Below are 13,876 nucleotides of genomic sequence, written 5' to 3'. Positions count from 1 at the left end.
CCATGCCAGATCAATATTGTTAAAAGGAAATTTTACAGTGTTACTTTCTGCTTATAGTCTCTGCGGTGGATCAGGCAATGCTTGTTAGCACCCACATTCTGCTGGATCTCCCAAACTCTTGCAGGCCTTTTTAGCTGTCTTTCTTGGAGTCTTTTTGATCTTTGGGTCACTGTGTCCTTTTGTTCCTGCTCTCTGTTAATATGAGAGATGCCTGTGATTCCTTTTTTTTTTCTTTTTCTTTTTTCCCTCTCCTTTGGATGCTTGGCACTTTTAAGTCCTTCTGCCATGAGATTTGATCTGAGCTTTGTCTCTTTTACAGTTGCAAGTACTTTATTCAAAAACATGGAATAGCCTCTGAGCCAAACCTACAGCCAGGCCTGCCAAGAGTCCTGCACTCTTTGATTAGCATCATCTGGTGTTGCTCTGTAGGGGGCCAAACCGGCCGTGGATGAATCCGCTTGATCTGCTGGGAACTGGAGTGAGAGGGAGGCCGCTGTAAGCAGTCCCTCGTTGGGATGCATGCAGTGATGTGGTGCACTGCACCATTACCTTGTACGTGACTCAGCGTGATACTACTAAGACTATGGGACCTGAGAACGTCCAAGCCCTGCTTTAGGAAGTTTGTCCTCCATGGGGTGAAATGGTTTTATTTTCTGTATACGCATTGGTCCTGTAGTGCAGTGTTTGGGCTTCTACTGCATTCAAAGTCATTTTGCCACCTTGCAGAAGAAGTAGAAGCTCTTATGAGAAAGAAAAAGTTGGGGTATTACTAGGTAGGGCTTCTTCATTTCCTGGTGTCCCTAGGTAAGTGGGTTTTGGGGACTTGTTTTCTTTTTTTCTTTTTTCTTTTTTCTTTTTCCCCTTGACATGTTCTAGGCAGATGTCCAGGCCCTTGAAGTTCTGCCAGGAAGATGCTGTAATATGCTAAGCGCACTGTTCCCTGGTCCTATTCCTGTCCTGCAGCTGGTGTTGTGACTGTACCTAGATAGTTGTTCCATGTGTGGACTGTACCTCCCCTATTTCCACCACCCGAAATCTATAGCGTAAGTCGCTGTGGCCGCTGAGCAGTGGCTATTTTTGTAGGCTGGTTATAGAAATAGAAGGATGTGTTGCAACAGTAATAGTTGATTTGATTCTGGAGCATGGTTGAATGAAGAAGAACAAAGTTACCTCCTTGCTCTCACCCAAGCCTCTGATGTTTGTGCAACTTTGTATGGTTTTGCATAAATGCTATAAAACTGAACTACAGCTGAGATACTGCAGCTTGGGGCAGATGCTTCTTGGGGCAACAGGCTTTTATTGACCAGGCATTTAGCTTCTAAGGCTGTCGGAGCACAGGTGCTTGCTCAGCCTTCCCTTTGCTAGGGGCAGAGGCATGCTTTCACTGCTCTGGGCTAATGTACACCAAAGGCACATCCACTGGGAGAGCCAAGACCACTGGAAGATGGTAGAGCAGTTGAAAGAAGGTGGTTCTGCCTCTGCTGTGATAACAGCTTCTTTCCCATATTTATTTTTGTCCTGTCCCCTCAGACACCAGTCCCTGCCTGGGACTGCTCTGCCCAGGACATTGTAGAAGCAGCTCTGAACAGCAACATCCTACTTCTCCCTGCACCATATTCGTCTGTTCAGCCTCTGTCTAATGTACTTTCCCCTCCACTGACATCATGCTCTGCTGCTGCCAAAGACCCATAGCTGGCTGGGCAACAGCAGCCTGCATGGTGCAGTACTTGGGAAATGGTCCTGCCTCCAGCTAGAACGTGGTCTGGTCCAGCATCAACTCTGGGCTCTGTAGCTGGCTCCACCCTCAACATCCCAGCCCCCAAGCACTGTACAAGCAAAGTTTGTACATCTGTTTCTGCTGGACTTTGGATTCAATAAATCTTACTAAAATTATTTTGTTTGGTTTATTTCAATGTGTTGACACAAGTTCTTGTCTGTCTGCAGCTAGAGTTGGCACACTACTTACCCTGGCATGGGCAGCTGTGGGAAGCTAGGATTGCTGGCCAGAGGAGTGGGAAGAGGAATGCCACAGGCAAAATACTGGACAAGAACAGGGAGGGGAGAAAAATGAGAAGTGTTTCAAAGTACAAAAGAGAGAAAGTAGGTACAGATAAAATTTGGGAAGATGCAGACACTGCAAAGACTGTCGAGCAGTCACTGGGGTCTGTCCTGAAGTATAAGCCTCCAAGCTCTCACATTACACAGGATACAACAGCCACAAACCCTATTTACAAATCTTCAGATTCTTTCTGAGGAAATTCCATCTCTTTTTCATATGGCCAAATGCATACTTCACCAATACCTGGTTGGAGGTCAGTTTATCACTGAATTTGTTGTGAGCAAGGCCCTGCCCTTTGCAGCAGCTTTTTCACCAGGTACCGATTACCTTGAATGTATGGGCTGAGCTGCAGTGGAACATATTTCTCCCCTCGAATGTGCATGGGCAGGGAATGGTCCATGTGTCAATCATAAAGCCCATCTATCTGCCATCATTTTAAGCCTAGCAAGTGGCAGAGTAGGAAGAGTCTGAGGTGACAGGCTGTAACTTACTGAATCAACCATCTTTTCCATGATCACTGGGCCTTGCATGTCTGTCCTCTGGCATGCTATCAGAGGAGAACTTAGTACAGATCCCTGTGAATGTAGCCTTCCCCGTAATCCTGTGTCCACTGGCAGGTCTGGCATGTTTGAACCTTGATGCATAGGGGGATGTCATCAGTTTGCGTTCTCCGTACTCTGCGGAAGGAGCAGCAGGCCAGCAAAGACCTCTTGCTCTTGGTAATTTCCATCAGGGCATCCTGCACTGCATTGCCTCTGTTGTATATGGCCTGATGTTACATGCTTTCAAAGTTGAGCAGCGTGTCCAGGTCCTAGTGTTCCCACATGTGTGATGCCAGTTTTACCCAGTGCCTACCAGAGGAGGTTCTGTGCACGTTGCTGATACTCTTTAAATGGAAAGCTAAAATGATGTGTTATTTCCACAGTGCTAAGAGGTAAATGATGTCCCAGCCCCATAGTACCACTTCCCAGTTGCTGGTTTGTGAGGCAGAGCCTGATCTCAGAAACAGAATATAGGCCCATCACAGGATCTGCCTATAAGTCAAGAGTAAAGCAGGGCTGACACTGAATGGGCAAGGTGGGATTGAACAGGCATGGATGTGGGATAATTAGGGGTACTAGTAGCACACTTTGTCTGTCTCCAATGCTCTCTTCAGAGCGAACATTTATGATTTGATCCTGTAACTGTGTCCTGAAGTAACTCAAGTCTTTTCTGCCACGTGGTCTGACATTGCATAATTAGGCCTGTTTATCAAGCATTGGCAATGGAACTTGCTGTTCATTTTTTTTCACTGTGTGTTGGGATCAGGACAGTCTGCCGAGAAGATCAATGTATCTGCTTTTTCTTGTTAGCAGGCCAAACAGAACTTCAGTTTGGTGTTGAACATATAAAAAATGTCCTCCCAAGCCCTAGTCATGGTTTCTGGTTTTCTTTCTTCCCATTCTCTTATTGATTGCACAGTCTGAGCTATTCTGCATCTGTCTGGCTGTTAATAAATACTATACATATATTTTGGGTTTGGTGGTTGAAGTGTTCAATTTAAAAGTATGTCATTTTAACCTCTTTTTGTTGACTAGCTGCTGAGGTCCTACCTGCAGAGTGGTTCTGCCTGTATATTTGCATGTTCAAAGTGCACTTGTCTTCAAAATGAGCTGTAGTGAAAACAGGAGCCTTAGGCAGGGTTTTTAGGTTCTGCTTTGACCACTGCCTTGGGACAAGTGGCCAAATCCTTTCTGTTCTCTGCCTGTCTCCCCTCTTTAAAATGACTTTGTGCTTTTGAAGAGAGGATGGGGAAGGAAAAGGAAGAAATGAGGGAACTGTGCTAACTGGACCCTCTAGCCACTCTAGCTGACTAGATTTCAGTCAGTAAGAGTATGGTCCTTCAGAGGTCCACGATCTACTTTTTCTGAGGAAAAGAAAAGCACATTCTCCAATCTTCTTGTCCAGATTTCTGAAGTTTTGTAAGGAATCTGCATTTGTATTTGAGAATTTTTAGACTTGGTCAACTGCACTTAGGTGTGAAGTGTCCATTGCTCTAGACATCAGCTATCACCAGGAATGGGATGTTATTTAAACCCCATAGCCTTGTTGGAATGAGTTACTGGTCAGAAACTGTTCATGCATGGGTGCTCCCAGGGTTTTCTTAGAAGCAGCTGCCTCCGCCTCACCAGCCCAGGATGGACTGCTCTAGCTGTTGAGGATTGCGAGCCACTGAGGGTGGTAAGGTGAAAGGTGCTGGAGAGGAGCTGTGGGAGCGAGCTGAGGCTGAAAGCACTGGCGGTGAGATGGCAGATGAGGATCCGCGCAGAGAGAGCATTGTCACAAGAGGGTTGATGTGTTTTGGAGTGATTACAATAGCTTCATGGAAACATCAGTTCAGTGGTAAAAAGGATAATAAAGGGGAAAATGCTAGGATTAACTGGCAGAGGGCTAGAGAACAGTACAGAGAACAACTACAGCCTGCTTCCCTTCTCCATGCTGCACCTTCATCTCCATTCTCAAAAGCAACACTATAAATCCAGAAAAGGTTGGGATGATCATGGTCAGAAATGCAGGGAATAGCTAAATAAGCCAGGAGTCATCAGTCTGAAAAAGGGATGATTATGTTTAGGAGACATATTTTCATGCAGCTTGCAGTTATACTGTGAAACTCCTTGTTGCAGGATAGAGTGGATAGTATGAATGTGTACATGTGCTTAAAGGAGGATTGGACAGTTTAATGGAAAGAAAATCCTTTGAGGAGTACTAAGTGAACGGAATCTCCATCTGGCTCAGTATGTCTCTATGCTGTGGGTGATTGGAAAGTGGTAATGCTGTTCAGTAAGAGCATGATACATGCATGTCCTATGCTTATGCTGTCTCACTTCTAAAAGAGGATCCTTATGTGGGTTGACCCCAGTATCCTGTATGGCCAGCCTTTTTAAGAATATGCAGATAAAATCTCATCACTGCCTTCTGGGTCACTTCTGGAAGTACTTGAGTACAAGTGGTCCAAAGGTTAAAATGTCCAGCGAATTTGCAGGTGTAAGCATGGGGAAGGCATATAGGAAGTCTGATTTAGCCCTTATTATAGCAGTGCTAGATTTTGTAAAGGAAGAAAGAAGCTATTGAGTAACTGGAGGTGTGAATAGTGTTGTGGGAGTCAAAGAAAAGGTTGTAATATCATAGACCTATTACTAGGTGGCGATAGTAAATCGTTAATGATGCAGAAAAGTCCCAAATTTCCAGCAAGTGTTTTTGTATTTGGAGGGAAGTTGGAGAATGTATTTGGAAAATACATGTGATGAGTTACTCCCCACTCTGCTGGTAATCCAAGATAATGCCAAGCACTTTCAATAGGGATACACTATTTAAATCAGTAGGCCCAGATAACTTTGACCTAGAAGTATTAGAAATGCTGGCTGTTATTTTAAATTCAGATTATTAGGAAATTTCAGAAGACTGGCTGAATTTGGCCAGTGCTGGAATGACCTGTATGCCATTGCCCTCATGTTTATTCAGGGCAGAATTTTAGAAATACTGATACATTATTTGATTAATAAATAACTAAAGATTAGGCATATAATTAACGCCACTCAGCTTATGTTTATGGTGAGTACAGTAAGTTCTCTCAATACAAATCTGGCTTGTTTTTTTAAGATGACCCTGGTGATTTGATAAGGCTGACAGTCTAGATTTAAAACACTTAGTGTTGTCTCGGGACCAGATTCAGCACTGCACAACATTTGAGTTGAAAATGTTAACTCTGTATATCATTAGCAAAGTGCTGGGTGAGCGAGATTTCCTTAACTGGTGATAATAGTGGTTGTCTGTGGAGAATAAGATTCAGATCAAGCCTTTTTGCAGGCACTGTTGCAATACATATGAAATTTGACACTGCCCTCAAAGCCTTTATTCAGTCACTTCTTATTGGAGTTCATCTCATCAATGCGTTCATAACCACCTTTGGTGGTACAGCAAGTACTGATACTGTGAAGCAAAATGTCTTACAGGAGCAGGAGGAAGTTTTTTCCAGTATGATCAGTCGTGATCTGTAGGTAATGAAACATTTTTTTTTTTCTTATACTACAGAACCTGTAGTGTCTGCATCGGCACAAGTATTTTGTGAAGTTGTCCTCATGGTTGGGCATGCTGTTGCATTTCTCGTAGTAGCCTTACCTGGTGCATGATGTGTAAGCATCTGAATACTTAGACATAACTGATAACAAATTCTTACTAAGTGCTTTGTAATGCCAGGAATTTTTGTATGCAGAAGAGCTAGAAGTTTGTATTTGGATTGTATTATTAAGTAGCTTAAGAGATAAATTGATGAGAGTTAGCATCTGAAGTTACCAACAGCTTCATTAGAGAAGTTCTGAACCGACACACATGTAACAGGTCTGGTTTGGGGGAGACTAAAATAATAGGTCAGCAACAGCAGCCTTTCACAGGCCAGCAGCAGAGAAAATAAAAGGGATAGTGGAAAGGAGCCACAGTGTTAAAAACTCAGTATTTCAATGATATTTTTACTGGATGGAGTCTTAGCAATGGAAGTTTGACAACAGACTCTAGAGCCCCTATCACTCCCTCCTTTGTTTTTGGCAACCCGATTTGGCATCATTTTTGAGCTTGCTGAGGGTGCTGTCTGTGCTGTTGTCTCTGTCTTTCATGGAGATATTAAACAGGACTGGTGCTACTGTCAACAGCTTGTTTGGAGCTGCTCCGAGGGAAGATGGAGCTGACTCTTGGGACATCTCAGTCTGTTCCTGTGGATGTGTGGGACTTAACAGAGGAAATTATTCACCATTTCTAGACTAGGATTTGCTAGAAGTCCTTCACACCTTTCACTCCGAAACTTTGCCCTGAGGTCCAAAATCTTGGACCGTGGCGTGTTTCAGTCTTGCTCCATTCCCTGACTTTCCCCTTGGCATTCATGTGGTGTGGTGCAATAAACAGAGGGCCTTGGGCATGCAGCGAATGTTTCATGCTTTTCTGAGAAACCCTGAGCATGTGGGTCCATTGATGATAAGATACCTGAGTACATGTAGCTGGGCACCATTTTACAGGATTAAATTTCTAGTGCCCTCATGTTGTTGTTGTTTTTGTAGAATCATGGCTTGCAGAAGTGCTCCAGCCCGCCTTCATGGGACTCCTCTCTGTGGTTTGCAGTCATTTTTTGCCTTATTGCAGGATGTGTGCTTTCTACTTTTCAACCCTTCTCCTCTCAAGGTCTTTGCATTTCTTCTGCAGTCCTTTTGCCAAAATCATGCCTCCACATTTAACAGATTCTGCACTACCCTTAGGTTGTATAAGGTCAGTAGACGCTCAAAGCACCTTCTTTTGCTTCTGCTTCAGTGGGCATGGTCTGTCTAAGGATCCAACCATATCTGCTTAAAACACAGGGGGTTGTTATTAATGTTGTGTCTATCTCAGGCTTTTTGATAGAAGTACATCTCTCTGTGAGATGTAGTTTTGATTGTGTAATTCACAGGAATGCTCTAAAGAGCTGGAGAAAATCCTGGTTCTTCTGGAAGTCTTATAATAAGACAGAGCGTGCCATGCTTTCTTTAAACTCTTCAGTAAGAGGACTGTTCCTCATGACTCCCTACCTGCTGTAGCTGGTCTCCTAAGAGAAGAAAGGATAAGCCATCTTGAGCAGTAGTGGCAAATGAAGTTGGCCAGCATGGGTTAGCAGATTCAGGTGGCATTCGCTGAATCACTGTGTGGCCACAACCATGGGAGCGCTGTCCTGTCCTCTGCAAGAGGGAGATGAGAGTCCTGAAAAGAGAAGACCAGTGTGTTGCCTGAAGAACATTTTAGCTTTTAAAGGATGCATTAATCTCTCTTCTTTGCGGTAGTTTGCAGTTATATCTGGCATTCCTACATGTAAGAAATCTACAAAAGAACTTAGAACAGAATTGGGATAGAACAGAAAAAAATTAGGAACTCGGAATGATGGAATTACTGTGAGATGTAGAAAAGAGCAAGTGGGCAGGGTGCAGTCCCTGAGCCCAGCTTTAACCCTAGGCACAGTGTTACTGACAGAAGAAATAAGATACAAATGTTAGAATTGACCACTTTGAAAATTGCCCATTGACGTTTAAGGGTTGTGTGTTAAACTGTCCACAGAATGGGAAATGTTGTTGCCCAAGGGGAGCACAGAAATCCTTATAAACTGTTAGAAGGGAAGTGTAAATGTGAGAGTGCAAAAATTGCCTCAGGCCATTCAGTTATGCCTGTGAGCAGCATTTATGGACAAAGCTGCAATTGGACGAGAATTATTTTATGAAATGGTTTTGCTGGAAGATTGTGTTAGTGCGAAACACAAATGTTTTACAAAGAGGAGCTTGTTTCACCGCAGGCAAGATAAAACAGAAACAGGGTTTTAATGGGTTTTTTTAAAAACAAAAAAAATATTTGTCAGAATGACTTTTGGCAATCTGTTCTTTTCATTTCTCATAAGGGACAAATGAGGTTGAAACCCAAATGATGTGTTATGATTGATAACCATTAATTTCTTTTCAGATACTGGTGTGTGAGAATTAATATTGGGATGAATCAGGAGTGGGAATCAAAATTTTGAATTTCCTACCAGAAAATTGTGTCCTGAGAGCTGTAGTTGCCATGTCGTTCTGCTAAACTGGCTTCATTGCTGACCTGTTCTTCTGTTTTGTCTTTTGCAGGATGGGATAAACATTCTTATGGGTACCACGGTGATGACGGGCACTCCTTCTGTTCTTCAGGGACAGGACAGCCCTATGGCCCTACATTCACCACTGGAGATGTGATTGGCTGCTGTGTTAACCTTATCAACAATACGTGCTTTTACACAAAAAATGGCCACAGTTTAGGTAAGTGAAGCAAGGTGTTCTCAGGAGAGGGATGCTCCTGCCCTGCTGTCACTGCTGCAGTTTAATAGTTTGCATATGTTGTAACTCGTGTCCCACATTTGTGGGTAAGATTTAAGAAATGGGAGAGAAAAAGGGCACTAAGCAGCAGTCAGGAGATGTAAACTGGCTCCAAGACATAAATACTTCCGGCACATAAAATGGTTTCTATGCTGCTCCATTTGTTTTAAGTAGGTTAGGATTGCAGCCCCAGCTTTTGCTCCTTTCTTCTGCTACTGCACAGCCTGTGGGAGGATAAGATGGCTAATGGCTGGGCAACAGGGAAATAAAGAAGTGGGAAGTTTAGCTAGTGTATTATTCAACTGACTACAAAGCCACTATATCAGTGCCTTTTCACTTCTTAAAGGGTCTTGTCTATCTGTAAGCCTTAACACGTTGGTCCAAGCATTCCCAAAGCTAGACGTTAATTCAGCATAAGAAGTCTTACTTAAGCACTGACCTGTAATTTGGTTCATTCCACAGTTATTTCAGTAGTTCCTCTAAAGTTAAAGGCTTCAAAATTTTGCCCAAATGAATCTCTCACAGATGTTTTCCTGGCATTCATCGTATCTGATTTGTCTAAAATAGAAAGTTGTGGCCATTGTCACCTAAAATGTCTTTCCCTTGGATGACATATTCACCCCAGATAAATTCTTATAGTTTGGGGTTTTTTTTGTCACATAAGACTTGCAGTAAATTTTGATAAGTTCGTCTCACTTTTTGCGCTGGAATTCATTTGGTTTCGTAGGGACAGGCACTCCTTTCCTTTGCTTCTCCTGACATTGCTGTGTCAATTTGTCTTTGTTGAATTCAAGATGAAGAAGCTGGTAGAAAAATACCCCGCTCAAAACATTTATCTGAACAAAAGTTGTTTTGAGTTACTGGCTGGGCTGAAGGAAGGAGTGGGATTGGAGTGCAATGTATGTCTGGAGAGTGCATAATTTCTGATGAGCTCTTGGGAAAAGTACTGGGCTCCCCCGTACAAGAAAGAGATGGACATACTGGAGAGAGTCCAGAGAAGGGTCGTTAGGATGGTTAAGGCACTGGAGCATCTCTGCTAGGAGGGAAGGCTGAGAGAGCTGGTACTATTCAGCCTTGAGAAGAGAAGGCTCAGGGGGGATCTCATCCATGTATATAAATACCTGAAGGGAGGCTGCAAAGAGGATGGAGCTAGACTCTTCTCAGTGGTGCCCAGTGCCAGGACCAGAGGCAATGGGCACAAACTGGAACACAAGAGGTTCCCTCTGAACATCAGGAAACGCTTTTTCACTGTGAGGGTGCCTGAGCACTGGCACAGGTTGCCCAGAGAGGTTGTGGAGTCTCCATCCATGGAGGTATTCAGAAGTCACCTGGACATAGTTCTGGGCAACCAGCTCTGGGTGGCCGTGCTTGAGTAGAGGGGTTGGACTAGATGACCTCCAGAGGTGCCTCCAACCTCAGCCAGTTTGATTCTGTGAAAGTAGCAAGCTCTGCTACAGCTATAGCAGAGATATGGATCTGAGATGCGGGCTTTCCCCCTCAATCTCAGGAAAGCTCCTTCCTCTGAGGCAGATGCAGAAAGGCCTGGTGCTCATGCGACAACTTCTTTTGGAAATTTCAGTTTTCCTCTAATTTCATACCCACTGTTTGTTGATTTGTGAAGGGATGGTTGCTTAGAAATGAGGCACATGCCTTCTGAGAAACTTTCTAGATTGAGTCTGTGACTGTGCATTCAGCAACTAGTCCTGATGCTTTGCAACACGTCAAGAGGTCTTCAGCCCTGAATGGAAAAAAAAAATTCTTTGAGCATCCTTTGAGACTTGTTTTTAACATTCTAGTTTTATAAATGGAGCCTCGCTCAGAAGCCCAGTGGAGAGGTGCTCAGAGTTGAATGTCTTATATGGCTTCATTTTTGAAATTATAACTATTTATCAGCCAGACCATGTGTGATACTGGGGGACTCCTAGTGAAGTCTTGCGGCTTACCACCTAGTGAGATCAGTCACTAGTGGAGACACTAGCAGTCATTTGTAGTCCATAAGTATTAGTTAATTGCCCAGATTTCTAATAGCTGGGTTCTATGAAATTTAACTCAGATTTGTGGACATTGCCCTTGTTAGTCTGGTACTGGGAAGACAAGCAGAGGTGTGAAACCAACAGCTGATGGTGTAGAGCAAGAGCTGTTGCTTAGGAATGAGACAAGTTCACCATACAGTAGCAACTAAGGTGCTGAAATAGTTTAAAATATTTCACAAAATCTCTCTTTTTAGTTGCTGTCCTTGATTTTGAGTGTGTATTTACACAGAAGTAGTATAGTGGTTTGTGCTGTGCTCCTCTGGCTGTTTTCCTTTGTTTGAGTGGGTGGTTTTCCAGCTTCACTGTTTTTTAGCCTGACGGTGCTGTTGCTTTTTGTCACAACAAAAGTGTAACGGTCAGGAAGAGGCCACGTCTTCTATTTAATGAATACAAATTTGTTCATTTGAAATTCAATTTCTTTTTAGTGACCAAGAGTCTGCAGAGTAGAAGGGGTGTCAGTTGAAAAGTTGTCCCTTGCTCTGTCCTCTGTTCTGTTCCCAGGGCTGTGTTGTGCCTGAGTGTCTGGACAGATGAAGCCAAACAAAGAGCACAGTTCAGTAACTTCTGTATTGCATTCATCATTACCATCCTCTGATTCTTTGCCTCATGTCCTGCTCAGAGATTTGTTTTGTTTGGGACATTTGGAGGTCTTTACAGCAATAAGTCGCCTGGTCTTCCTTTCTTGATTTTTAGTGCTCCTTTTCCTTCAAAGATGGTTTTTTTGGTTGGAAAGCTTGTGTTTTCTAATCTGACACTGAATGATCCCTTGGGGAGCAGCCTACCCTAGCAGTGAACAATGCCAGTGGGAAGAAACAGGAAAGGAAGGGAATTAAATTATACTGTGCTTAGAGAACAAAGTAGATTATAAGCATAGCTTTCTCCTGGATATCCTCCTCTTGGGCTCTTCAGATGTATGATACAAGACATGAGATGTATGAGAAAATTATAGGTAGGAGACTCTCCTGAGCATTCACAATTGGCTCATTTGTGTACCAGCTACTCTTTTAGCTGTAGTGGCATAATGGTTGTACTCAGAGAGGAGAGATGATGTGGTTAGAAGAGACAGTGATGGAAGTACTATGGAGTCACAGACCATCAGTCATTGCTGGGCTGACCCCCCCCAAATCTGCTGGAACATTTTACTGTCTTTTTACAAAAGCAGAATTAAAACCTCAGCCAGGAAGTCTCTTGTTAAGGGCCTGTAGTGTCTATTTGTGCTGTTGATAAAGAAACACAGCATTCATGAGAATTGCTTCCTGTTGAATGTTGAGGAGAGCGTGTCTGAGCCCCATAAGACCACAAATCCCAGTCATCTGGCTGTTACACAGCTTCTCATGAGCACTGAACAGGTAGATGTGAGAGACGGAGTGAGGCAGGTCTCAGCAGAGGAACCAAGAACAGGTGGAGGCAGGAGCAATGATTTATTTGAAAGTCAGAACACTTTCTGCCTTAGTGGAGGCATCTCCGTGAAGATCTTGAACATTTCGTGATTCTTAATGCTAACCTGAGAATCTCATTTCTGTGTTGTGTAAACCCGAGATTTACCAGGAAGAGGATGAATGTGCTTTTTCTTGATGTTCCCTGACACAAAGCCGCTGAAGCTGTATATCTCTCCTCTTAGGAAATCAGGTCATTATGTAATCCTGCTGCACATATAAAAAAAATAATTATGAGACTAATCAGCCGCTCTGCGATGCCAGCTAGCTTAACAGCAGGGTTGCAGGGCCCTGTGTCTGGGCATTTGAATTTGTCTTGCTTTTAATGGAATTACTGTAGCTTTGTCTTTCCCTAAAGATGATAATCTCTCTTCACCATTTCATCCTCTCCTTTTCATCCATTAATTAGACACCCCCCTTTGTTTTCCCTGCAGTTTCTCCTGTTGCTTAACTGTGATCTTCTATTGTCTCCATACTTTTCCATTTCATCAGATCCATCAGGAGCACTGTGTAAGAACTGTTTTCTTGGCCATCACAAATTCTGGATGTTCTGGTTGGAGCTAAGTCTTGAGACGTCACATGAAAACTGTTTGACATCGTATGTAGCCTTAATTCTCTGTTCTGGAAAATGTCTTGAATGTCTTCTGGCTGCTGATGAAATGCTTTTGACAAGTTCTGAGCAGAGTCCTGGCGATAAAAAACATGATGAGATGCGACCAGAAGTGTGGTGAGAGTGAATTAGGAGAGAAAGAGGGAGAAATGTGAGAGATGTTGGGGCTCCAGTCATTACGCAGAGAGTCTTGGACACAGGACATGATGAGGGAATGTGACTGCTACAGGTCTCTGGGATTAAGTGGATGAGTTTGCTCAGGGACTAATGTAGGAGTGTTTCAGATCTCAGACTTTGACAGCAGACCAAGGTAAATGGAGCAGGAAGGCTATAAAAAGAGCATGCAACCCTCTGAAGTCTTGGCATACAAAACTTCCGTAGTCTGAGTTCTAGTGCAGGCACTTGGAAAGACCAAGTTAACCTGTAAATTAAAATACCCATTCTCAACCAGTTTAGAGATTAACAGGAACATTAGAGATCATGAAGAAATCTGCTTGTCATAGGGATCCACAGATGTCCATCCCAGCTTTCCCCAGGTTTAACAGGTTTGTCCTCAAACCAAGTTTGCAGAGAGCAGGAGCATTGAGAGGTTTAAAACAGGCTTTAAAGATGAACCAGATTTAAAATGAATGGAAAATATCAAACTTGGCTCAGCCTGGTTTCTCTGTAAGAACAGTTTTACCCAAGTGGCTTGATTGGATGATAACTGTTTCCAGGAGCACGTAGAGCTATGTGGGTTTAATAGTGCTTCTCCTCAGCAGCAAATTGTAAAAGTATTCAAGTATTTCATGGGCTGACACTTCCTAGTCTACTTTTTAAGATGCCCATCTTGCTGAGTGTGTTGTTGCTTA

The 13,876-nt window shown here is 43.2% G+C and overlaps 1 protein-coding gene across 1 annotated transcript in view; it reads left to right on the top strand.

Moving 5' to 3' along the window:
• The window catches only part of RANBP10 (RAN binding protein 10), an 80,264-nt gene that overhangs the window by 36,895 nt on the left and 29,493 nt on the right, over positions 1–13,876 (top strand). Inside the window, exon 4 of the mRNA XM_010583443.1 lies at positions 8,722–8,889. Within this exon, the coding sequence (XP_010581745.1) occupies positions 8,722–8,889 (168 nt within the window). The remainder of the gene's footprint in view (positions 1–8,721; positions 8,890–13,876) is intronic.

This window comes from Haliaeetus leucocephalus, unplaced genomic scaffold (assembly GCF_000737465.1).
Source record: "Haliaeetus leucocephalus isolate CR32 unplaced genomic scaffold, Haliaeetus_leucocephalus-4.0 Scaffold92, whole genome shotgun sequence".
NCBI lineage: Eukaryota > Metazoa > Chordata > Aves > Accipitriformes > Accipitridae > Haliaeetus > Haliaeetus leucocephalus.
This window is presented reverse-complemented; position numbering and strand designations above follow the sequence as displayed.